At 39.7% G+C, this 25,937-nt stretch overlaps 3 protein-coding genes and 1 pseudogene across 4 annotated transcripts in view; all 4 read right to left on the reverse strand.

The window, feature by feature from the left end:
• The window catches only part of LOC148726432 (elongation factor G, mitochondrial-like), an 89,518-nt gene that overhangs the window by 51,189 nt on the left and 12,392 nt on the right, over positions 1-25,937 (reverse strand). The gene's annotated exons all lie outside the window — the stretch shown is intronic.
• Positions 904-8,783, reverse strand: LOC111346638 (NACHT, LRR and PYD domains-containing protein 12-like; annotated as a pseudogene). The gene is made up of 4 exons (XR_015989176.1): positions 8,735-8,783; positions 7,721-7,906; positions 6,930-6,953; positions 904-3,956 (listed from the first exon to the last, which is right to left on the reverse strand). The product of XR_015989176.1 is annotated as an NACHT, LRR and PYD domains-containing protein 12-like (transcript).
• Positions 8,885-24,196, reverse strand: LOC148726435 (uncharacterized). The gene is made up of 6 exons (XM_088727351.1): positions 24,108-24,196; positions 23,057-23,775; positions 21,079-21,738; positions 20,127-20,315; positions 10,432-10,812; positions 8,885-9,390 (listed from the first exon to the last, which is right to left on the reverse strand). The coding sequence occupies exons 1-6, from the start codon at positions 24,182-24,184 to the stop codon at positions 9,032-9,034; spliced, it is 2,385 nt and encodes a 794-aa protein (XP_088583477.1). The 5' UTR covers positions 24,185-24,196; the 3' UTR covers positions 8,885-9,031.
• On the reverse strand, positions 16,808-18,970 carry LOC148726436 (uncharacterized). The gene has a single exon (XM_088727405.1). It carries the CDS (start codon positions 17,837-17,839, stop codon positions 16,808-16,810), a length of 1,032 nt encoding a protein of 343 aa, XP_088583531.1. The 5' UTR covers positions 17,840-18,970.

Consider the following 25,937-nt stretch of genomic DNA (forward strand, 5'->3'; position numbering starts at 1 on the left):
CTCAAAATTAACTGGAAAAATGGAGGATATCTAAGCTAAATGAAGTCTTGTGTCACTCTAAAATGTTTTAATACTCAACCATCGGACGATTTTGCGAAACGTGCAACTTGCGGCCTTGTTCAGTTTTGCTACTTCAGTTGGATCAAGACCCAAAAGGTCAAAATACACGCGGCATTACCAGGAGTGATCATGAGTCGAGTTTATCTCTTGAATTTTCGAGGGGTCTGAGTTTTGGGGTCTGAGGTCTGAGTTTTCGGGGTGTGAGTTTTCATGACACCCCAAGCTTGCTTGCACTCAGGTAAAATGCTCATGGATTTTGCCGACATATGTCAATGAAGTGCCGTATGCGAGGGCTAAAGACATCGATTTCTCATCGGCTAAGAAGCTCAAAGAAAAGCTCGACCAAAAAATCGAGGATCTACAACACCCGCAAGCCTCGAACCATACAACAACTTCTAGTTCCTCCTGTTCTTCCCCTTGATTTGTAATGATCTTAGGTATAGCGCATTAGATCATATAGCTAATTAATTTTTCGCTATAGAAATATTAAAATTATTAAATTATTATACGAAAAAATCCTTAGTCTTTATGCTTTCCACTTTTGCTCGAACAGCCAACAACAATGCATAAAACAATCCCTTCTTTCTCACATGAACTCTTCGTTAGATACGGTTTGTTTACGCTCGAGGGACACCAAGATGGCGGATAGTAACCGTTGCTAAGGTATTGGTCACGTGGGTGAAACCCAAGGATACGAATACAACACCAGATTCTCATAACTAATTAACAAGGAAATGTGTAGCAACTAGAGGGGAGAATTTACAATCAGATCTTAAGAGTAAAAGGTTTCAGGCAATTACACCCACAAACAACAGGTATAGGAAGCAATATGTTCTGAGCGAGTAATGTTTCAACAAAATCTTTACTCAACGCGGTTCTATTTACAACGAGCGTTTTATCTTACTCACATTGATCTATAATACTTCAAGTACTTGGTAGCTCTCGTTGACCCAGAAAAAAGACCAAAACTTGAAAATAATTATTTTGGGTACCTATAGTAGTAAACTATCATGTCCAAAGAAACTATTGACATTTTCAGGCTTCAAGCTGCTTTCACGACAGTCTTTTATCATAAAGTTATACAATGATCACTAATGACTCAAAATATTTTGTTTCCAACAATTTCGTAACTTTCTCTATATCAATAGTTAGCTTAATATTAATACAAAACCAATTGGCTAAATATCTTGTAAGCAGCGTTGAAGAGTTTGATGCTTCTACCTACTTTTACAGAAAGTGCTTCACATAACTATGTTCTTAAATCAGATGAAAAAGCTGGTCTGTTTTTCTCTAATATGGCTCTAAGAAATTTTTTACTTGACTCACTAGTACTATCATTATTATTCAGAATTAGTGTGGTTAGCTTACAGCTTGGATGCTGTAAAGCTTCACATAAACTGGCAACACCGGTATCAGTGATCTCATTACCACTCAGATCTAGTGTGGTTAGCTTACAGCTTCGATGCTGTAAAGCTTCACATAAACTGGCAACACCGGTATCAGTGATCTCATTGCCACTCAGATCTAGTGTGGTTAGCTTACAGCTTGGATGCTGTAAAGCTTCACATAGACTGGCAACACCGGTATCAGTGATCTCATTACTCCTCAGATTTAGTGCGGTGAGCTTACAGCTTGGATGCTGTAAAGCTTAGCATAGACTGGCAACACCGGGATCACTGATCCTATTACTTCCCAGATCTAGTGTGGTCAGCTTACAGCTTGGATGCTGTAAAGCTTCACCTAGGCTTGCAACACCGGTATCAGTGATCGTAGAACGCTTCAGATTTGGCGTGGTTAGCTTACAGCTTGGATGCTGTAGACGATACTTTATAGCTCTACATTAACGGGCAATACCGGTTTCAGTGGTATTGTTTAACAGACGTAGTGTAGTTAGCTTACAGCTTGGGTGCTGTAAAGCTTCACAGAGACTGGCAAAACTGGTATGAGTGATCCTATTTTTCTCCAGCATTAGCTTGGTTAGCTTTCTTACTTCTAGTCCTTTAATAACACCAACATATTTTTTTGTCAAGTAGCTATTTTCTAATGTCAGTTCAGACACAGGACAGTGTTCATTGATTAATAAGTTACAGACTCGTTGTATTCCAGACAGTGTTAACCGTGGTTTCTAAGGTACTAACTCCTGGACTGCGATGGGCTTAACAGAAAACTTTTGTTGTGCCTCTTTAGCTTCCTCTTTAGTTAGCTCACCAATAATGTCCAACACAAATGATAGTGCAATGCAGTGTGCATCTGATAAATCATAAAGACGCATGACGCCATTTGAATCACTGAACTCTTGGGGATGATTCCTGATGAACGTTTTAGCGAATTCTTTGTCTTGATACTCACTCCGACACCTCATTTGAAGAAAGCGACGCATGTCGAGTGAATCCATTAATTTTTCCATCAGTTCCTCGTTTCTCTCACTTGACAAAATGCCAGCCATGAACTGGAAAACCATTTCAGAGCCTTTCTTGACTGGAATACGCTTTTCCTTTACAAACCAGCGTGCGGCCAGGAATTCTTGGACAGTGAGATGTGTGAAGCTGAAATGTTTCGTGGTTGTAATCGAACCAGTTCTGAAAGGCTCACCACAGTAAAGAAGACCGCTACCTTTCAGTTTGTTGACTTCTTCCAATTTAAAACCGTCTTTTATCTCCCTTTCATCGAAAGTTAGCTTTTTTTTAAGCAGCAGTTTAGCCGCTAGTTTTGATAATTTCTCTAATGTGTTCTTGATTACCGGAGGAGGCTTGAATTGTTCAGGAATTTCTTTCCGCCTGTATTCTGACGCGGCGCAGTGCTTAAGTTAAAAAATATCAATAACTTTTGTGTAAATGTCGGTTATTGAGACAGGAAGGTCATCAGTATTTCCTGATTCGGTTAGAGTATACTCCATCTCGAAGCACAACAGACAACAGAGCATAGGAATAAGTGCAAAACTGACAAGGTGCTCATTTTTTCTAACATGTTCAAGTACAGCGGTCTTCATCGTTTCGTCTTTCTCGAAGTACATTTCAATGTACTCTTTGACCTGTGCTGACGAAAATCCCACAATATCAACGTACCGTCTAAGACGGATTCTTCCTAACTTGTCCGATGTATCAGGCCGTAAAGTAATCAAAACGATAGCCCCTTTCAAGATTTTTCCTTTGATGATGAACATAATGCGGCCACGGGCATTTGACAACAACCGCCATTTGGATACTGTTCTTCCGGGCTTCCAGCGATGTAGTTTTGCTCTGAACTCTCGTCATAGCCGTCAAGGATAATCAAAACTTCACCGGAATGATTTACAAAGTACTCAAATATGTGTTCATCAATGTAAGAATGGTGATCTACAAGCGAAGAACGGGTTAACAATTCTCTTAAAGTCACACAGTTACTTTCAAGCAAATTCAATTGACGGAAAGTAAGCAAATGCGCAAAATTAAAATTTGGGATTTTGATGTTTTCTCTTGCTTGGCATAATTCGTTGTTGGCCCAATCGCGAATCAACTTTTGGCAAAACAGAGATTTCCCAATCCCTGCTTTTCCAACGACAAGAATAGAAGTTGAATCCTTCTGATCATCACTCATGCCAAGAAATATTTCAGCGCAGTGCTTGACTGGAGTACCGCTGAGTTTTCCGTAGGACTTGAGCTTTTTACTTCTTGAATATTTCTGGTCATTCCCAATGAGGGGTTTTCTTCCATGTTGTATGAGAAGATTAGTAAATATTTGATCCGTTTGCAAGTTGGAAATCGTGCGAGAGGCCAGCAGTTTGGGTTGGAACTCTGTTTGGCCTATAATGGAAGTTTTCAAAGCTGCAGTGTAGGCACGTACGGCTGAAAGATAAAAAAGAAAAATACTTGATAAACAATCTGAACCCGAAGAAAAGTAGTTCAGTAGATATATTTCTCACATTACTAGGCTTAAGAGTACAAATAAGAGTTTTTTCATTTTCTGAATCAAAGTCTTGACTTCCCTCTTGGAAATGTCCTGGATCTGCCTACGAGATCTTCCCAATTTGCCATCATTCTTTGAGTTAAAATAGCCGCTTACAAGTTCACTGTTTATCATAATTATTCACGGGAATCATATTATTATTACAGTTATCATTTTTTGTCACAGGCATTGGTGATTCTCCATTCAATGCCTGTTCACACGTCATAAGTGGAGTAAAAACCCGCACATAAAAACCTACGTTTTTTCAGGTTTGGCTCTGCAGGTTTTTATATAAATGGTGTTTAGTCTGAAGTTGGACCACATTGGTTCTAAATCAGGTTCTTAATTTTTGTTTGAAAGAAAAGAAACTTCTGTTGATGGGTGTGGGTGTGACACTGCACTGTATACCAGCCTTAAAGTGCCCTACTTGACATTGTTAACTTATACACACAGTTGGATATGTTGCACAAGTATAGATGCATTGACAGTACAATACGAGAGCAATCCTCGAAGTAACGAACACTACTTAAGCAGTAATAGAAAAATTCAGGCCTGTACGGGACTCAAACCAATGACCTCTGCGATACCGGTTCAGTGCTCTACCAACTGAGGTTACATGGCAACTGGGAGCTGGTAATTGTGATGGTTCGTAATAAGCCCGTGAGGTGATGAGTCAACGTTTGAGAGAATATATGGAAATCATATATGTGAACTGCGGTTAAAGAAATGAGTATGAGAGCGACCTTCGCAAAATGAACACTACTTAAGCAGTAGTGAAAATAAGGCGTGGAAAAAATTCAGGCCTGTACGGGATTCGAACCCATGACTCCTATTATTTTCTTTTTCTTTGTTTTTTTTTTTTATGCCTTATATATTAACAAACGTTGACAGTGCAGTATTCTGATCTTAAAACACTGTCACTGTTCTGGCTGGCTTTCGTTTCCCTATTTGTATCCCCTGTAATGTACAGTAATATAATTAAACTGAAAAACTCTCTATTCTAAAAATAAATGAGGCTTATATTAAAGTTCAAAAGGCAACCGGGTGGACAATAGGACAAAGTTTAATACTACTGAATGAATGTGACCGGGGAAGTTGATAGACCCAAGGTTTCGACACTCCTGTCTAATGATCTATTCGTTGCTACAAGAGGTCTCTCTATACATGCTCCCTAATTAGTTGCCCTTTCTTCTGACGAGATGCGTCAGATAGGCGTCAGGTAACAAGCCACCATCATCACGATCTAAGGGAGCGTAGACGGAGTTGATATGCAAAGCTTCCAAACAAAGGCGCTGGTGGTGGTGGCGATTAGTGGTGATAATTTTAGAATTATCCCATCCAAATACGGACAGAGACGAAGTCGAGGTCCGTAAAAACGCAAAAAAAGGACGAGACTAATTACAAGCCATCTTGCCTGAACAAGCTTGGTCAATAGAGAATATATTCTAGAGCAAAAAGATCCCGCTAGAAAGGCTAGAAAGCCAACTATGTTTGTACCACAATAAACCTCCATGGGTCGTTTATGTTTTTGTTTAGACTGTTTCCATCGGTGACATTACATCAAAGTCACGAACTTTGTAAGTCCGCTCCAAGCACCTTTTTTTTTCTTGCACGGGATCAAAGCGGGCAGTCCCGAGCAGGCAAGATGGGCCCATCTTGCCCACTTACAAACGATTCGCCTCTTACTGCCGACAGGTGTTGCAAGCTATATCACTAGAGCTTGTATTGAAAATTTTAGCTTGGAGTGGTTCTTATGCGAAGGGAACTTAACTGGGAAATTTTAGCCTAACAGGCTTTTAAATTTTAGATTTTCATATGCAGGTTTTTACGGTATCTCATAAAATCCAACGATCTTTTCTTTCTCCAAAATTTCAGTCCGAGAACGCAGGAAGGAAAAATTCTTAAAGTCCCATGCATTTTATGGTGCACAAATCATTACATAACCACTGTATGCAGTGACCAAAAACATCAACGCTACAAGTAACTTCAAAAAATATGTCACGCATCAAAACAGACTTACCTTGAGTGGGTAATTTTTGCAGAACAGATTTACAAATTTTAGCTTCTACTATGCGGCTTTTGTTGTATCTCAGAAAACTTTAGCATTTTTTTCTTCCTCCTGGGAAATAAATAGTGCTCAGTCCTCACTGCATACTCGTTACCACATGTCAGGTTGATAAGTTATAGAAGAAGGAAATAAATAGTGCTCAGTCATCACTGCATACCTGTTACCACATGTCAGGTTGATGAGTTATAGAAGAAGGAAATAAATAGTGCTCAGTCATCACTGCATACCTGTTACCACATGTCAGGTTGATGAGTTATAGAAGAAGGAAATAAATAGTGCACAGTCCTCACTGCATACTCGTTACCACTTGCCAGGTTGATAAGTTATAGAAGAAGGAAATAAATAGTGCTCAGTCCTCACTGCATACCTGTTACCACATGTCAGGTTGATAAGTTATAGAAGAAGGAAATAAATAGTGCTCAGTCCTCACTGCATACCTGTTACCACATGTCAGGTTGATAAGTTATAGAAGAAGGAAATAAATAGTGCTCAGTCCTCACTGCATACTTGTTACCACCTGTCAGGTTGATAAGTTATAGAAGAAGGAAATAAATAGTGCTCAGTCCTCACTGCATACCTGTTACCACATGTCAGGTTGATAAGTTATGGAAGGAAATCCACAACTAACAACTAAAGGTCACAATTAACACCCAAGGAAAGTAGGTGGTAAAAAGTTATTAGTTTGTGCAAACCTTTCAAAGAAGCAAAATGTGATGAAATGAAGTCTGTTCAATGGAAAAGCTCTAAACTTCTGATGCATTCTTTGATGCACAAATCCTTACATACATGTAACCACTGTATGCAGTGAGCAAAAAACATCACAATCAGCCACGTAACTACACAAACTATTTCACTCATCCAAACATGTCGGACTTACCTTGAGGGGGTAACTCATTGGTACCTAAATTATTCAATCAACGAAAAAAAGAATGCCGTGAGTTTAACGCAATTTTTCATAACATATTCATCTCAAATCTGGATCATTCATCTCAAACTAATGTGATGTCAAATTCAGGTTCCAAGAGAAGGTAAAAAAACAGAAGTAAACATCATTTTCCTTTGCATTTCAAAAAGTTCCAACATCAAAATACAGTTACATGTGCAGTACTGGATAACTCTTATTTTTTAGTTTAAAACAATTTGATGTGTTGCAAATTGGCCCAGAAACATATCTCAAAATCACTTCAAATCACTTTGGAACAGGTCATTATTCTGAGTTTTCCATATTTTGGCTGTGTTGTATAAACCAAGCTTACTATGGAACACTCAAGTTTCTCCCAAACACTTCAACATTTAAATCTTAGGAGTGATCAGCAACTAAATTCTCTTTACAGCGCTACTGCTGAGTCATTCATAAAGATGACGAGGAAATGATCGCCAAACTAGGAAGCTTTAAGAATGTTCAACTAATTCTCCTTGCCAGTTCCATAGTACTTACACAAAGAAAGGTACAGAGAATATTGAATATAGATGTCAGGGTGTAAAGGCTTAAAGAAACCATGTTAAACTTATCAGAAATCAAAATTAGGGTAACTTGATTGATTTCTTATTTGTGAATTATTACTGAATAACTCATTTTGATTTTTGATCCATACAAGAATATGCTGTTGTAACTTAGATCTAAATCAGAGTCAACCCTGTAACAAAAGAAGACTGAGAAAGTTCTACCTGCACTAAAGTGAGGCCAATCTTGGAATATGACTGGATAATTCAAAATGTTGGCCACAACAGATGCCGCCATCACACAAGCAATTTGTTTCCATTTCTCACTTGAAGACTGCCTTTCATTTGCAAAGTCTTTGATTCCCTTGACTACCACCCATTCTGTCTTAAAATCATGGGCTGCTGCAAACACTGCTGAAAAAAGAAGAACACTCATGTTTCTTAACTAGATCCTACCTTAAAATAATTATTTAATTAGAGTTCACAAAAATTTGTATTCTAGCTGTTGTTATAAACATGCACATCACACAAAGATGTTGGTACCCTGAGGAATAATAATTTTAACCATAATGAAAAAAAATAAGTTGTTCATTAAGACTGTAAAACTAATTTTCAGGCTTCACATTGTCTAGTAGTAACTTTCTACATTTCTCAAAAGACAAACTTTTATCAATCAAATTTAACTCTTTCATTTCCAAGATCTCATTAGTAATTCTCCTCACTGCCTGCCATACAATCCCTTTGAAGTTAGTAATGAGAATTTGGTTTTGGATCAACTTATATCCATTGATTGATATTTTTCTATTCTCATTACATGTCTGCTTGATATCATATTGATATTGTGAGGAGAAATTCTATCTTGGTCACTCATGGAAGTTATAGGATTGACAGCTGGAACTGTCATACTATTCCTCAAGCTTCAAACTATTTAACAAGATACTTTCTACATTTTTTATGATGACAAATTTTGACCATTCATGACATCCTGATGGAGCATATTCAATTTGGATATCCAGAACACATCTCAGTCACTTTCACCTGCAAAAACATTTTTCCTACCTTACCTTAGTCTAACACAAAATCACTATAAATATTCCAGCAAAGTTGGTATGCTACATGATATAATTCTTGGACCAGCAGGGATGATTCCGAAGCATCCTTTTTTAAAACACTTGCTATGAGTACAAATACTGTGTCTTAGCTTGGCTCACCAATTTTTCTAATTATTATGATTCTCACCTCCACCTTCCATTTCAACTGCAATTGCTTCAGGATGTTGACCAATCATGTCCTTGTTTGCCTCTGAGATACTCAGAAACACTCCATCACAGTGTACTTTGGCATTATATTCATCAACATTTTGTAAAAGTGCCTTCCACCCATCAGCCACATGTCTGATCAGGTTACCAATATCTCTGCTGGGGGGAGTTTTGTGTGCAGCTGTTATCAGCTTTGCTGAAACAACCACATCTCCTAACTTGACCTGTCTGCTGTTCAAACTACTGCAGGCACCAACAGAAATAATAGCTTTGGGTCTCAAGAGTAAGATGGCATCTTTGACACAGACAAAGAGCCCCAAGGAACATCAGGACCTTTAGAGCACCTCAATAGGGCAATTTTCATTTTCTTTCCTTGATCATCACCCATGCGCCCAAAGTACACATGGCCAGTACTGTTGTGGTACCTCTTAAAGGGTTCCTTCAGGTAGGCAAAGCAGCTTAAGAACTCACAGTCCTCCACTGTTAATAACAGAATATCAACAGGGAGTTCAACATTGATCCAAGCTGAAGAGGTTCCTGGAAGATCACACATCTTTGGAATTTCAATACTGAGCTCTGGTGAGCTGACCTTGACTTTCTCTGCTGATCCATTTTCAGCACACTTAATTTCTGTCTCTGTAAAAGAAAAATGTAGTTTTAAACAAAATCATTGTACATACTGATAATAAATTTGATCACAAGTGCAAATACACATCCAAACATTGTTGGTGAAGGACTTGTTTAAAATCATATCCGTGTAACATGACAAATGTTTCCAGCAACAACACTGAAAACCTAATTGTCAGATCTGACCAAACCTTTTCACTCCCAAGATCTTCTTAGCAGTTCTTCTTACTGTCTGCTATACAGTTCTTATGATACATGTTTGGAGAATTTGGATTGGATCAATTGATAATCTCCTAATTGATAGATTTTTTTAATCTCATCACTCATCTGCTTGACATTGTATTGCTATTGTAAGGAGAAAATCTTTCCTGGTCACTTACGGGAGTTAAAGGGTAAATAAAAAGTTAAGTTAAAATTCTACTACTTCAGTAAAGAGTTTAATGCTCCAAAAACCATGATACCATTTTTAACTCCAATTATAAAGGAAAGACAAAAAACTGAACCTCTTACCATGCTTTGAGAATCCAAAGAATAACATAGTCACTAAAAGATTTGACTAAAAATGCACTAACATGTAAAATTCAACTTTTCAAATGTTTGCAGTCAAGTTTTGAAACACATTAGGTTACTCTTCCAAATTTGAAAACACCTATCAGTCGCTTAACATAATGTCACAATTTCATGTTTACTTTTAAATTTAAAACCCATGTCACCCTAATATCAGCATGCATATTCTCTACACTGTTCTCCCTAAATTTCCTAAGGTGCTAATGATGAAAATTTCTTTAACAATCAGGAGTTCTTTAGTTGGTGATCATTTCCTTTCCTCTCCTGACCTGAATATTTGATTCAGGGACATTGTGAGGAAAAATTTCATGCAGATGATATCGATGGTCACTTTCAAGCATCTACATGTGAGGGTTGGATCGAAAGGGAAAAATCGTTAGGTCTCCAGAGTAGACTTTGCCTTTGATGAGTCATATGACAAAGACTGTTCACACTGGAGAGTAAGTTTAACAGTTGGTATCAACAAAAGAATTACACAGACACCTTCCATTCCTGAATTTTGCTCTGAAATGTTAATAAGATCCTCCATGTCCTCTTCCTTCCTGGCCTTTTTTACTGTTTTATCTTCATGTAATTTGTCTGCAATACAGTCTTCATCCTTCAACCACTCTCTTAGAAGCTCTCCGTAGTCTTCCTCAAGATTGGCATGCATATCCTTCCGTTTAATTTCGTTGATGGCTTCCTGATAGGGAGGCCTTGCAATATCCACAAAGGTACCTTTGATCTGGTTCCAGTAGGAACTGAAAGTTGCATCATCAACTGAACCACTGGTAACATGGCTGTAAACTCTGTCTCTGAGGATCTTGATGCGAGTGATGTCAGCTGCTGGAGTGGTGTCTGTCAATGGCGGAAAAACATCATGGCCTGAAGTAGGAAGAGTTAGACCAAAGATATTCCTCAGAAGAAGAAGCAATACAAATGTGTCAAAGTTCCCTGAGGAGACTGAATTAAGATTTGATTGGAGGATACAGTTTGTGCCACTGGGAGGTACTCAGGACTCTCTTCTTTCTAAGCGTTTGTAATTTTGCATGGTTCCGAGGATGAGCAAGAATTATGTGAAGGTTTGCTGGTGGACATATCCTGTCAAAGATCTCCCTCAGAACACAAGATCCAATATGTACGAGAAGGTGACATAACCGAGCATAATTGGTGGTTTCTTTGGTGGAACAATTTGACAGAGTAGCAGAAGCCATGAAAACATATCTTCTATAAAAAATTGCTTGTAATTAATATATATAGTAGGCAACAACACAAAATGCAACCAATTATTAGCAGTCTATGATTGCCTTTGGCTACTGCAGTGTGATGTAAAATGTAAAAGGTTTATTAAGCCCTATGTTAATTCCCGCAAGAATGTAGACAATAGCGGAATAACATTAAAGGAGGGTGACAAAATCATCAGGAATCCTCAAGAGGTGACCGAGACATTAAATAATTTCTTCACAAGCTGTACTAAAAGTACCAAAGAACAAAATCAAAATGGCTATCCAGCAGATTTATCGCACATATCAAGTAACTTAATAAGCAAGCCGAATGTGTCGCTAAGCAACACTAATCCAACAGAAGTTTACGAAGTAATGAGGAAACTTGCTCCAAACAAGGCTTCTGGATGTGATGGGATCCCTCCACTAGCAGTTAAAGAATCGATGGATGTTTTATATTGCTTCCCTCTTAGTACACTGATTAATCATGTTCTAACTTCAACTAAGATACCACAACAGTGGAAACTTGGCAAGGTCACTCTGTAAGACGGCCAAAACGGTCGACGTAAGAACAAAAGATCCGAGGGAAGATTTACAAGTTTAATGCACAGCAAATAAATGCAACGGTACAATAAAAAAAACGGGAACGAGTGACACTAAACAATAGATAAGAAAACAAAGTTCCAATGAGCCAAATGATGTAGCAAGATTAAAATGACTTAGGAAAAAGTACTTAACAGTAAAAGATAACCTACAGACAGAAATAATTCAGTAAAGAAAGGAAACAAACAAAGTACTTGAAAACAGGAAATTGTGTGACAGAAACTATCAAAAATAGTAATTGCTAAACCAGGCATGAATTCAACAAAGATTACAAGCTAGGCTTAATAATACAACTTGAGCTAATACAGTATAAAACAATGAAAGGAGAAAATGAAATTACTAGTGTAATGAAAACACAGGAATCATAGCAACAATGAATTGGAAGCAGGTAAGCAAAATATTACAGCTGCTAAAACGAAAACAATTGTAGTTCATAAAGCAGAGAAATTACATGCTGTGCGACAAAGGTCAGAGTAAATAAATAAGATACAGTAGTAAGATAAAAAGAGTATGTGGCTAAACTAAGCAAATACAATGGAAACAACTATATGCTGAGCTTAGGGCTCAAACAAACATAAAATACTGAAACATACCAAAAGCTAGTATAGCTTAGAATCCGCTTTAAAGACACTCTCAGGAAGGCAACAAATCAACTGAACTCACCGAGCAAACAGTTGTAACTTATAGTAAAATACAGGAAAAGGTAAAAATAACTTAAAACCAAATTTGGGCTAGGAGCGATGAATTAAACAGGAATTACCTAAGGGAAATCGGCAATTAAACAGGAATTACATAAGGGAAATCGGAAGTTAAAGGAATAATACAATTAACACATTACTAACAGAATTAACACATTACTAACATTACTGACAAATCGCTAAAATTCCATAAAATAAAATAAACAGAACAAACATGTTTTAAGTAGGAAATAAGCCTAAGTGACTCTGTCACATTTCCCCCTGCTTTTGCTTGTCATGTCCTCATACAAGTGCAAAAATAAAACTACACTACAGTCTTAGGTTGATGATGAGGGTTTCTGTGTCGTCCTTTGTTAAGCCTCGCAGATCGACGCAGTGGGGGTCTGTCAGGTTCAGCTGGTATAGGTACAGATTTACCAGGGGCACTAAGAGCAATCTCAATGTCTTCATTCTCATCAGAAGAATCATCTGGGGTTACTTGGTTGGGTCTAGGTGCAGGAACTCGTTTCCGCTGGGGGTTTAACTGGGTAGGCTGTGGCCTAGGCTTGGGGCAAACTTGAAGCTCAGCACGGTTCACAATTTTATTAGAGCCTTGGCCATTGGTAGGTTCAATCTCATAGACATTGTCACGTCGATCAACAACTTTGTAGACTTTAGAGTTCCACCTGTTTTGGATCTTGGCTCTCCCTTGTGGGTGGCTACGTGTAAGAACTCTTTCGCCAATTGGGATTGTATCTGACTTGACTTGCTTGTGGCGATCAAACTGCTTTTTGCGAAAAGAAGCTTCTGTTTGGAGCTTGTTCTGGGTTTGTTGATGGGCTTCACGTAGTCGGTTTTGATGTAAAGTAAGCCACTCACCATTGTTTGTTTGGTGTTCGTGATCATTTGGCAACAAGAGATCAATTGGTAATCTGGGGTCAATACCGAATAGTAGGTAGTGTGGAGACTATCCTGTTGAGGCATGAGGAGTTGCATTATACGCGTAACACAGTTCCTTCAAGTGCTCAGGCCACTTCCTTTTCCTCTCAGGTGGCAGGGTGCGTAATAGGTCATGAAGTGTGCGATTGAAACGCTCACACTGGCCATTTCCTTGGGGGTGGTATGGAGTACTGCGGGATTTCTTAATTCCATAAGTACGGCACAACTCTTGGACTATCTCTGCTTCGAAGCATCTTCCTTGATCAGAGTGAATCCGCTTAGGTACCCCATAGACGAGGAACCAATCGCGAACCAGGGTCTTGACGACGGTGCTAGCTCGCTGATCTCTGGTTGGCACAGCAACAGTAAACTTCGTGAACACGTCAGTGAGAACTAAAACGTTCTCTCTACCATCAGAAGCTGGCTCAAGCTGCGTGAAATCCATGGCTAGTACTTCCAATGGTTTGGAGGCAATGATGCTTGTCATTGGGGTCTTGACTGGTAGGTAGGGCCCTTTAACAACAATACAACGCTCGCACTCGGACAAGTACTTCCTAATGTAGCCATGCAGTCCAGGCCACCAACAGCGTTCGCGCACTAACTGCTCTGTTCGCTCAGCTCCCTAATGGCCACACTGATCATGGACACCCTTCAGGACTTCGTCACAGAGAGCAGCGGGAAGAAGGAGCTGTAATTGCTTGGTGCCATGGCTGTCTGAGCTGTTGCGATAGAGCAGTCCTTTCTTCAATACTATTTTGTCCCACTGCTTGAGAAGTTGCTTTACTTCACGGGTCTCAAGTTTCTTTTCCCTTGCTGTAGGCCTCCGACCAATGGCACGGTAGTGGATTAGACGCTTAATGGCAGCATCGACACTCTGCAACCTTGCTAGTTGCTTAACATTCCAGGAGGGAACTGGACTGGTACTGTACCGTTGCAGGGGATCCACTATTAATTGATTAACTACTGCACTGGGGTCGTCTTGCTGGGACACTGTCGATTGGAGTAGTTGCCCTCGAAGAGATTCAGGTAAGGCTGTAGTACTGAGGGTTGATGCCAACAATGACTCAACTTGATCTACGAACCACTCTTCAGGCTTCTCCCGATTGATGCGACTTAGAGCATCTGCGTTTGCGTTGTGCTTTCCAGCACGGTACTTGATCGTAAAGGTAAAGTTAGCCAACTCAGACACCCAGCGTTGTTCAACAGCCTTCAGCTTGCACTTTGACTGCAGGTAAGTCAGTGGGTTGTTGTCGGTCAGTACTGTGAAGGTAGAGGAGGTCAAGTACTCACGGAACTTTTCTGTGACGGCCCACTTGAGAGCAAGGAGTTCCAGCTTTCTGGAGGAGTAGTTCTCCATGTTCCTCTCTGCTCCCCTTAGGGAACGGCTAGCGTAGGCTATTGGCCTAACCTTTCCGTCCTGCTCCTGTGACAACACTGCTCCAAGGCCTTCGTTAGATGCATCGACCTCCACGATGAAGGGTTGTGTGTACACCGGGTAGGCCAACACTGGAGGGCTGGTCAAGGTTTGCTTCAGAGATTCGAATGCGTTCTGGCACTCTCTGTTCCAATCACACTCGACCGACTTGCCTCTTAGTTTACCGTGCCTTCCACCTTCATACAGTTTGGTCACCAGCTCGTGTAGAGGTCTTGCTAGCTGGGCAAAGTGAGGAACAAATCTGCGGTAGTAGGAGGCAAAGCCGAGGAATGATCTCAGATCCTTCAGGGTCTTTGGTTTTGGCCAGTTAGTAACTACCTCTGTCTTTACGGGGTCAGTGGCCACCCCGTCAGCTGATACCACATGTCCCAGGTACGTCACCTGGGTGCGGAAAAACTGACACTTTTTAGCCTCAATCTTCAGCCCGTGTTCACGCAACTTCTGAAACACCATCTCTAAGCGCTGCAGGTGGGTGCTGATATCTTGACTGAAGACTATGATGTCGTCAAGGTACACGATCAGGGTTTCCAACAACTCATCGCGAAAAATGGTCTGCATTATTCTCTGGAATGTGCCGGGCGCACCTCCGAGTCCAAAAGGCATCCGGTTGTATTCAAACAACCCGAACGGGGTGGTGAAAGCTGTCTTATGTCTGTCCTCAGGCGCAACTTCTACCTGGTTATAGGCAGAGGCCAGGTCAATTGTAGAGAACAGTCTAGCACCACCCAAGACATCAAGGGACTCTTCGATCCTAGGCAAAGGGAAAGCATCTCGTTTAACTTTGGCGTTCAACTGTCGGTAATCCACGCACATGCGCAGGGCACCATTCTTCTTCCGGACCAGCACAACAGGTGAGGCATAGTTGCTCTGGCTCGGCCTAATAACGCCTTTGTCAAGCAGATCTTGTAGGTGCTCCTTGACTTCAGCCAGCTGATTTGGGGGAATGCGCCTGTGCCGCTGGTTCACTGGGATGTCATCACATGTGGGTATTTGATGCTGCATGACTTGGGTCCTGCCTAGGCTGCTTTCATCACTGGCAAACACATCTACATAGGTGCTGAAAATCCGCAACGCTTCTCGCCTCTCGTCTGAAGTACCCGGGAAGTCCTTTAAGGTAATCTCTGCGGGAAGGTCTCGTTCACGAGGGGGGCGTATAGGTTTACCCGGTTCCGGGGAGGAGGCCCCCCGAAACTCTGCTCCAGGGGGACAGGATACTAACACTTCATTACTCCAAACTTCGAGCCTCAGTTGGTCTCCACTGGTTACCTTTCCGGCACTTGTTACCGTTCCCAGACGTGTTCTTGGCTTTAGCCATACGTCTCGCGGGGAAGAGTTTGCTACTTGGATGAGAAAACAAGTCTTGGAGGCATCCACCAGGGTATGGGCCACCTGAAGATTTCCTGGTACTGGTACGTTAAGGGGTTCTACCAGGGCACTAGGACCACAGGCTAGACCAGTGACAGCTACACTGGCCACTGAATTCGAGGGGACGAGGACTGGGTATGTACCAGCAACACGGACAAAACCAGAGACAGGGTTTCCTGACGTCCTTGATTCAGCATTGGGCCGTTGTCGGAGCAGTGCACCAAACTGGGGTATCTGCGCCAGCACGTTTGTTCCGAGGAGTCCTGGTGCGATTTTTCTCTGATTCTTAGTGGCTGGAGTGTCTTTTAAGACTAGTACACCGCATCTGGGTACTTTAACCCCATCAACCTCTATCGTCAGCTCCAAGTAGCCAAGGTACGGTATCTCAAGGCCGTTGGCAGCCCGTAGGGTCAGCATCTGGCCATCTTCCCTCACGCGCCCGCAGGTCGACTTGAGATTTCTTTTGTAGAAGTCCTCTGTGATAAAGGATACCATGGAGCCTGAGTCCAGGACACAGAGCACGTCAATACCACCAAGTTTTGCTTGGACTGTCGGGGTACCTCCGACCAAGTGTATTGGCATGCTGTCTGGTTTAGATAGAGGTTCTGAGCCACTGTTGTTCCCCTCCACGGCATGGCTCACTGCCGTGGAGTATCCTCTTTTAACGGTGGCTGCTGTCTATTTTCTCTGTTTGGGAGGCGACCGCCTCGCTGATTTCGTCTCCCATTTCCTGGGCAGTCCCTCTGGAAATGTTCCCTGTTACCACACCCGAAGCAGCCGGGCTGCCACGTGTTACGGCTATGGGACATCAGCTGGGAAATGCTTCGCTGTTGCCTTTCCAGGGTTGACTGCTGACTGCTTATGTGTTCGGCCAGGAGTTGTTGTTGCTTTTGCAGATTTTCAGCAAGGAGCTTTTGGCTAGCCACGAGTTCCTTAACCACACTCTGCAGATTGGGCAATGCCCTAGCTTCTTCACAGGTAGGCTCTTCCGTGACCTCACGAACCTTTGCAGAACGTTTCTCGGAGCTACCATCCTCATCCATCCAACACTGGACCTCGTCCCGTATCTGCTGAAAGGTCTTTGTAGGATGGTCCCGTACCCAACGTTTGATATCCCTTCGGAGCTGGGGGTCTCTGAGGTTCTCGAGAAACTGGTCCCGTAGTAGTTTGTCCTTGTCGGTTACAGCTCCCTCGTCCAGGCGCTCCACGCGTGCCAAGAGCACCATCAGTGCATGGGAGAATTCTCTCACTGATTCTCGGTCACGTTGTTTTCGTTCAAAGAATCGTCGCAGAGCCTGGGTTCCCGTCAGGCCTTCGCCAAAACAATCGCGAAGGACCTTGAAAATGGCCGTTGGGCTATTTCGGTCATCGGCTGGGCGGAGACGCACCTCCTCTTTGGCTGCCCCTTCCAGATGGTAAAAGAGGAAGTCGATGGCATCGGGTTCGGTATGCCCAGCAATAGCACGCTTAGCATCACTGATCCATTCCTCCAGGACACCATCCTCTCGGCCACCAGCAAACCTTCTGAGTTTGCGTTCTCTGGGGACTTTGACGGTAATCTGCTGAGGGGATTCAGAACCGGTACTCCCACTTGCTGTCTGCTGGTTGAGCTTCGTCTCTAGAGCCTCAAGTTTCTGCTTCAAAGCTGTGAGTTCTTCCTCAGCCGACATTCCTAGTTGTTACTCGTTCCCGTTTTTTCTCTTTTTGCTAAACTTTACTTAAACAACTCGTATCCCACTCCTGACACCAAAATGTAAGACGGCCAAAACGGTCGACGTAAGAATAAAAGATCCGAGGGAAGATTTACAAGTTTATTACACAGCAAATAAATGCAACGGTACAATGAAAAAAACGGGAACGAGTGACACTGAACAATAAATAAGAAAACAGAGTTCCAATGAGCCAAATGATGTAGCAAGATTAAAATGACTTAGGAAAAAGTACTTAACAGTAAAAGATAACCTACAGACAGAAATAATTCAGTAAAGAAAGGAAACAAACAAAGTACTTGAAAACAGGAAATTGTGTGACAGAAACTATCAAAAATAGTGATTGCTACACCAAGCATGAATTCAACAAAGATTACAAGCTAGGCTTAATATTACAACTTGAGCTAATACAGTATAAAACAATGAAAGGAGAAAATGAAATTACTAGTGTAATGAAAACAGGAATCATAGCAACAATGAATTGGAAGCAGGTAAGCAAAATATTACAGCTGCTAAAACGAAAACAATTGTAGTTCATATAGCAGAGAAATTACATGCTGTGCGACAAAGGTCAGAGTAAATAAATAAGATACAGTAGTAAGATAAAAAGAGTATGTGGCTAAACTAAGCAAATTCTAACCCGAAAATCACTACAAAAATACAAATGGAAACAACTATATGCTGAGCTTAGGGCTTAAACAAAAATAAAATACTGAAACATACCAAAAGCTAGTATAGCTTAGAATCCGCTTTAAAGACACTCTCAGGAAGGCAACAAATCAACTGAACTCACCGAGCAAACAGTTGTAACTTATAGTAAAATACAGGAAAAGGTAAAAATAACTTAAAACCAAATTTGGGCTAGGAGCGATTAATTAAACAGGAATTACCTAAGGGAAATCGGCAATTAAACAGGAATTACATAAGGGAAATCGGCAGTTAAAGGAATAATACAATTAACACATTACTAACACAATTAACACATTACTAACATTACTGACAAATCGCTAAAATTCCATAAAATAAAATAAACAGAACAAACATGTTTTAAGTAGGAAATAAGCCTAAGTGACTCTGTCACACAGACAAGTAATGAGAATTAAGAAATATATCAACAAGGGGATTGTTGGTTGACCGAACACAAAGTTTTTCAAAGGAACATCATAAGAATTATGTTGCAGACAGTGAAGACAATAATTACTAACAGAATCATAGGAGTATAAATGTTAAACCAATTTGTTCTTAAGACATTCACTAAAAATAGTCTAAAACCAACGTGATATCAATTTCAGGTTCCAAGAAAAAGGTAAAAAAAAAAAAACATAAATATGTGAGGTGGCACCCATCACTTTCCTACCAATTCCAAAAAGTTCCAACATCAAAATACAGTTGTACACATATCACTTAATAAGTCTTCTTTATTAGTTTAATCCTTTAAAAAATGTCATGAGTGACCAAGACCGAATTTCTTCTTACAATATCAATACAGTATCAACCAGACAAGTGATGAAAACGAAAATAAATATCAATAAGGGATTAAAAATTAATCTCGTGACAATTTATTTAAAGGAACATCATAAGAATTAATGGCAGACAGTAGGGAGAATTTCTAATGAGATCAGGGGAGTAAAACGCGTGAAAACAATTTGATGTGTTGCAAATTGGCCCTGTATATATTTCAAATCACATAAAATCTCTTTTGTAGATGTTATTAGCCTTTGTCAGTTCTCCATATTTTGGCTGTGTTCTATAAACCAAGCTAACTACAGAATACAGGTTTTCTCCTCGCTCACAGAATGAACTGTTCTCCATTGTTACATCCCTCAATGTAACCAATAGTTTCTCTCTAACACTTACAGTAACCATTTAAATCCTTTGAGTGGCCTGCATCTATTTTTTCATTACAGTAATACTGCTGAGTCATTCATAAAGATGACGGGAATAGAGGAAATTATTGGCAAACTAGGAAGCTTTGATGGTTAAATGAATTCTCCTAGTCAGTTCCCATTTAAATGTATAGAGAAAAGTATGGGGAATATGAATACCGATATCAGGGTGTAATGGTTTAAAGAAAGCATGTTCAACTTAATGATGGGAATCAAAATTAGTGCAACTTGATTGATTTCCTATTTTGTAAACTGATACTGAATGACTTATTCTGATTGCAATCCATACAAGTTTATGTTGTGGGAACTTAGATCTAAATCACATCTATCCCTTAAAATAAAAAAGATTGAAACAGAAATACCTGCAATATAGTGGGGCCAATCTTGGAATATGACTGGATCACTCAAAATGTTGGCCACAACAGATGCCGCCATCACACAAGCAATCTGTTTCCATTTCTCACTTGAAGACTGCCTTTCATTTGCAAAGTCTTTGATGCCCTTGACTACCACCCATTCTGTCTTAAAATCATGGGCTGCTGCAAACACTCCTGAAAAAAAAAAACATTCATGAATGTCTCTTAACACTGACTTGTCTCTTAACCATATAAGCTTATTTCTTTGCATCCTTGTGATAATTATTGTTCAATTGAAGTTCACACAGATTCACATTCTAGCTTCTGGTAAACATACACATCACAGAAAGAGGTTATTGTAAGTCCCTACATGTGCAACCAATGTTTACAAGAAAACTTGTACACCTAGACTAAAATTAATTTTCAGTTTACATTTCTCAAGAGACAAAATGTTATCAATTAGAGTTAACTCTTTCACTCCCTTGATCTAATTATCCTCTGATGTTGGTTGGGAGAATTGGGTTTTGGATCTACTAATAATCCCTTTCTTGATATTTGTTCTATTCTTATTACTTGTCTGCTTAATATCATATTGATATTGGAAGGAGAAATTCTGTCTTGGTCAGTCTGGGGAGTTAAAGGGTTAATAAGGACTGTGATTCTACTCCCCAGGCCTCAAACAATTCAGCAAGATACTTTCTACATTTTTAGAAGACACAACTTTGACAATTCATGACATCCTGAAGGGGCAAATCAATTGTAAATTAATTAATTTGTCACAATCACATCTTCCTACCAAACCCTAGCCTAAAACAAAATCAAATTTGCATATACAATTCCTGCAAAGTTTCTTGAGCCAGCTGGGACAATTCTAGCACAGCCTCTCTAAAAACACTTGCTACATTTGCAAATACTGTATCTTTGAATCATAAATCATCATAATTAACATAATTCTCACCTCCACCTTCCATTTCAACTGCAATTGCTTCAGGATGTTGACCAATCATGTCCTTGTTTTCCTTTGAGATACTCAGAAACACTCCCTCACAGTGCACTTTGGCATTATATTCATCAGCATTTTGTAAAGGTGCCTTCCACCCATCAGCAACATGTTTGATCAGGTTACCAATATCTCTGCTGGGAGGAGTTTTGTGTGCAGCTGTTATCAGCTTTGCTGAAACAACCACATCTCCTAGCTTGGCCTCTATGCTGTTCAAACCACTGCAGGCACCAACAGAAATAATAGCCTTGGGTCTCAAGAGTAAGATGGCATCTTTTGAAACAGACAAAGAGCCCCCAGGAACATCACGACCTTTGGAGCACCTCATCAATGCGATTTTCATTTTCTTTCCTTGATCATCACCCATGCAGCCAAAGTACACATAGCCAATACTGTTGTGGTAACTCTTCAAGGGTTCCTTCAGGTAGGCAAAGCAGCTTAAGAACTCACAGTCCTCCACTGTTAATAACAGAATATCAACAGGGAGTTTCACATATTTGCTCCAATCAGAAGAGGTGTCTGGAAGATCACTCATCAGTGGAAGTGTAACACTGAGCTTTGGTGGGCTGGCTTTACTATTCTGTGCTGATCTATTCTCCCCTGACACTAGTACTGTATCTGAAAACAAAGAATGGAGTTTTAATTTTTTTCCATTCATTCATCACAAGTTATTAGCTGATCCACATGAAATCAAAGACAATGTAGAAAGACAATAGAAAACCAGTTATCAATAATATACATGTATCAATGAGTCCTTGACCATGCGTAAAACAGTTTATTATATTCATACCAAGATTTACGCACCAAAAAGCACCGAGATTAAAATAGTCTCTTCGCGCAAGAAGAGCTGGCTGATTGGTCATATTTTTTTTCACAAGTCAAAAAGGACGCATCGATGCTATGATTGGCTATATCACTATATTCACTAGTGAACAAAACTGTGTCGCTTGCTTGCCCCTCCTCTTGACTGACAAATAGCAGATTTCTAAGAGTTAAGGTGCATTTTTCTTTAGAAAGATAGCTTCAAATCAGACTAACCGTTTCCAGAGCCTAGATTCATCAGTAGAAGAGTTCATACACAGACATGAAAATGAAAACACCAAGAAAAAGACCAAACATGATGTCCATCTGTTCCACGAATTTCTTGTTTTAAAAGGTGAAATGAGACAAATGGACCAAGGTAAGTCTAGGGTTTTCACTTCTTTATTTCAAAATTTTGAACTTCCATAGAACTATTTCGACATAAACTATTTTCAGGATGTTTTAATTTATTCTACCTAGTTCTGCTTTTTAACGGCATTTTCGCTTAATAATTTAGACGTAAAGATGTAAAGAAGTCTTTTACAAGGAAACAATTTCAGTGCAACTCCCGAAAGGCGGCTTGACCGTGCGTTACTTTCCTTTGAAAGAAAGTAAAGATATGTTTATCTCTGAGTTCTGTTCACTTATGAATCTCGGTATGTACATAATTAATAAGTTATTTCACAGTTAGTTTGCCTGTATGATTTTTATTCACAATGAGTGAATAAAAATCGTACACGCTCACCAACCATGAAATAACCTCTAACCTGCCCGCACTAGCTGATAAAACAGGACACAAATTTCACCAGCATACTCATGGAGAAAAGAACTTGTGCTCCTATTTTTCTCCTAGTATGCATGCCTGTGTCATTTGCTGAGTAACATCATCTTTCTCTCAAATAATCAGGCTTCAAATTCATCATCTTCAGTACAAAATTATATCTTAGCTCTGAGTTTTTTACAAAATAATATAAGTTCCCATCATCAAGAAAAGAAACATAAAAATTCACTTCCATGTACATGTTGGTGTGACTTTTCCAACAGAAATTTTGGGAGAAATTCTTTTTACTTTACAATCCACTATATCTAACATTATTAAAAAGACTTCAAATCAACAAAAGTAAATCAAACAAACCTTCCTTCCCTGAACTTTGTTCAGATATCTCAATGGAATCCTCCGGGTCATCTTCCTTTCTGGCCTTTTTTACCACTTCATCTTCATGTGATTTGTCTCTGATGCAGTCTTCATCCTTCAGCCACTCTCTCAAAAGCTCTTGGTAATGTTCCTCAAGATCGGCATCCATACAATCAATTTCAAGATCATTGATGGTATCCTGATAGCAGGTCCCTCCAATACACTGAAAGGTGTCTTTGATGTCATTCCAGTAGGAACTGAAGGTTGGATCATCAACTGAACCACTGGTAACATGGCTGTAAACTCTGTCTCTGAGTATCTTGATGCAAGTGATGTCAGCTGCTAGAGTGGTGTCTGTTACCAGAGGAAGATCATCCCGGCCAGAGGCAGGGAGAGTCAGACCCCAAATGCTCCTCAGAAGAAGTATCAGCAGGGAGCTTTCAAAGTTTATTGAGGAAACTGATGATTTCACAGCAGGATACAGTTTCCCCCACTGGAAGGTACTCAAGACTCTTTTCTTTTGCAGTGTTTGCAATTTTGCATGATTTGTAGCATCAGTCAGAACAGTCTGAAGGTGTCCTGGTGGACATATCCTGTCAAAGATCTCCCTTAATACACATGATCCAACATCGACGAGAAGGCGACACAGCTGAGCATAATTAGAGGTTTCTTTGGTAGAAGGATATGATGGAGTGGCAGAAGCCATGAGGAAGCATCTCCTGTAAGGATATGCTTTAATTATTGTCGATGATATTACAAAAAATCAACTGTAACAAAGCTATCATGAATTTAAAACCAAAATGCTAAAATTATCAGACAGCATTAAGCATATGTTTAGAATATAATGGTCACCTGACAGGCTCATTAAACAATTTGATGACAATCGATAAATATCCGATAATTTTCCAGCACTGGAATATGGCCGATTGAATTCACTAAAACGAAAGATAACTGGGGAATCAACGTTGAAAAATATAGAGAAATAAAGTATACAACTCAGAGCAACAATACGAAAATACAAACACGTCTCCAGGAAACAGGAAGTGCTCACCGAAGCACTAATCCACGAGTTTTCACGATTTCCTCGGTTGTAATTACAGGAATCAAGCTGAAAAGTAACAAATGCATGAATTGCTTTACCTTGACAAAAATTGGCCGCTCAGAAACACTAAATTAGCCTTTTAAAGTAGAGTTCAACCGCAGCCAACTCAAACAACAACCATGTTTCAATCACGACTTCGCTGAGCAACAGACTGGTTACCAGTCCTAGTTAGCAAGTGTGAAGGAGAGACTGGGAGATATATTTGACTCCTCCTTCAAGGTAGCCTGTGACACGGGGAATTTTGGAATTTATGGGTACACCAAAAAGCTGCTACTAGGCTTTTATAGATTATGCTAGCATAATTTTTGGCATAATTTCAGCAAACTGGCATAATTTCTGCTAAGTAGCAATGCTAGCATAATTCGCACATTTTGATAATTATCGGATCATTTTTGATGCCACCATTTTGATCATTGTTCATCTCTACTCCTAAGCACTTGCTGACCTTATTCGATGTTTTAAGTTTTAGTTCAAGTAGTAGCATTTTTACTTCAACGGTGAATCACTAAGCAGCGTCTGAAACGGTCTGAGTCCGGGTTAACATGAACCACATGTTTATTAGAATTTCATTGAGGATTTGTTGCGTTTCTTTCTTGTAGACCAACGGCCTCTAATTAAAAATGTATTTTTTGGACTTATTTGCAATTTTTTCAAAGAGCATAATTTAAAAAAAAAAAGGGGGGCATAATTTGGAAGAAAGAGCATAATTTACGCATAATTTCGCCAAAAAAAGCAATGCTATTAGCATAATAATATACTACTTTTACTTGTAGCATAATCTATAAAGGCCTGGCAGAATGCCTTTCTCTCTTCTCTGTCTAAATACTAATAATCAGCTCTCATCAAAACCTCTTTTGTTTAGAATGCTCTTTCTGAGGTTCCACAGGATGTCCTCAGAGCTACTGTATTTCTTGAAAAACTTTCGGAAATTTTAATGAATCCCACCCCCAAGTAAGGGAAAAGGCACTGGGAACGAGGTTGGGTGAAACCACCAAGTCGTTTTGCTCAGCTATGGCAAAGTTTTAGTCTCATAAATACTTTTTCTCTACCTTTCTACGAGTTCTAAAAATTAAGTTTCTCTGATATATAGAGGAAATTTATAGAAAAGGAAGTAAAAAGGAATTCTTAACAGCCAACTGAGCTTTCTACCAGTATCTAAGACAGAAAGCGAAAAACTTTTACATACTGATTTGAAGTACTTCAGCCTGGTTTTCACATAAATTGGGGTCAAAATGGCAAATATAACTTAACATAAGTAGATAACTCTCTGTAACTCATCCAGATCAGAAATTCAGAGAAATGAAATTTTGTACTACAAGACTAGCATTTGAACATAGCTCAGCAGGCGTTCATTTCAGCACATCTCACTTGTTCTAAACATCATTGAGAGGCAGTCTCTCTAAAAGCAGTAATGTGCATTTCAGTTCAAAATATCAATTCATTTCACAATTTTCCCATGAATCTGTTTTAATTTAAAATAAAGGAAACCACTGTTTCTTTTAAGTATTGTAAAATAATTTTTTCGAGGCGAAAATTGCTTCAAAGGCCCCTATTTGATCCATATTTGACCCATATTTGACAGAATCAATCATCAAAAATGGCACAAATTGAAATTGAAAACTGCATTTTTATGGAATTCAGTTGTTATCAATTTTCGCGAAAATGAATTGATATTCAGCCAAATGAAGTATGCAGTGGTTTGTTTCACTGTAAGGTCCACCCAACTTGAGAATATATGCCGAATCAATTTTTTGGCTGCTGCCACGATATTTTAAAAAT

The sequence above is a fragment of the Stylophora pistillata genome, chromosome 7 (genome assembly GCF_964205215.1).
Source record: "Stylophora pistillata chromosome 7, jaStyPist1.2, whole genome shotgun sequence".
NCBI classification, from domain to species: Eukaryota; Metazoa; Cnidaria; class Anthozoa; order Scleractinia; family Pocilloporidae; genus Stylophora; species Stylophora pistillata.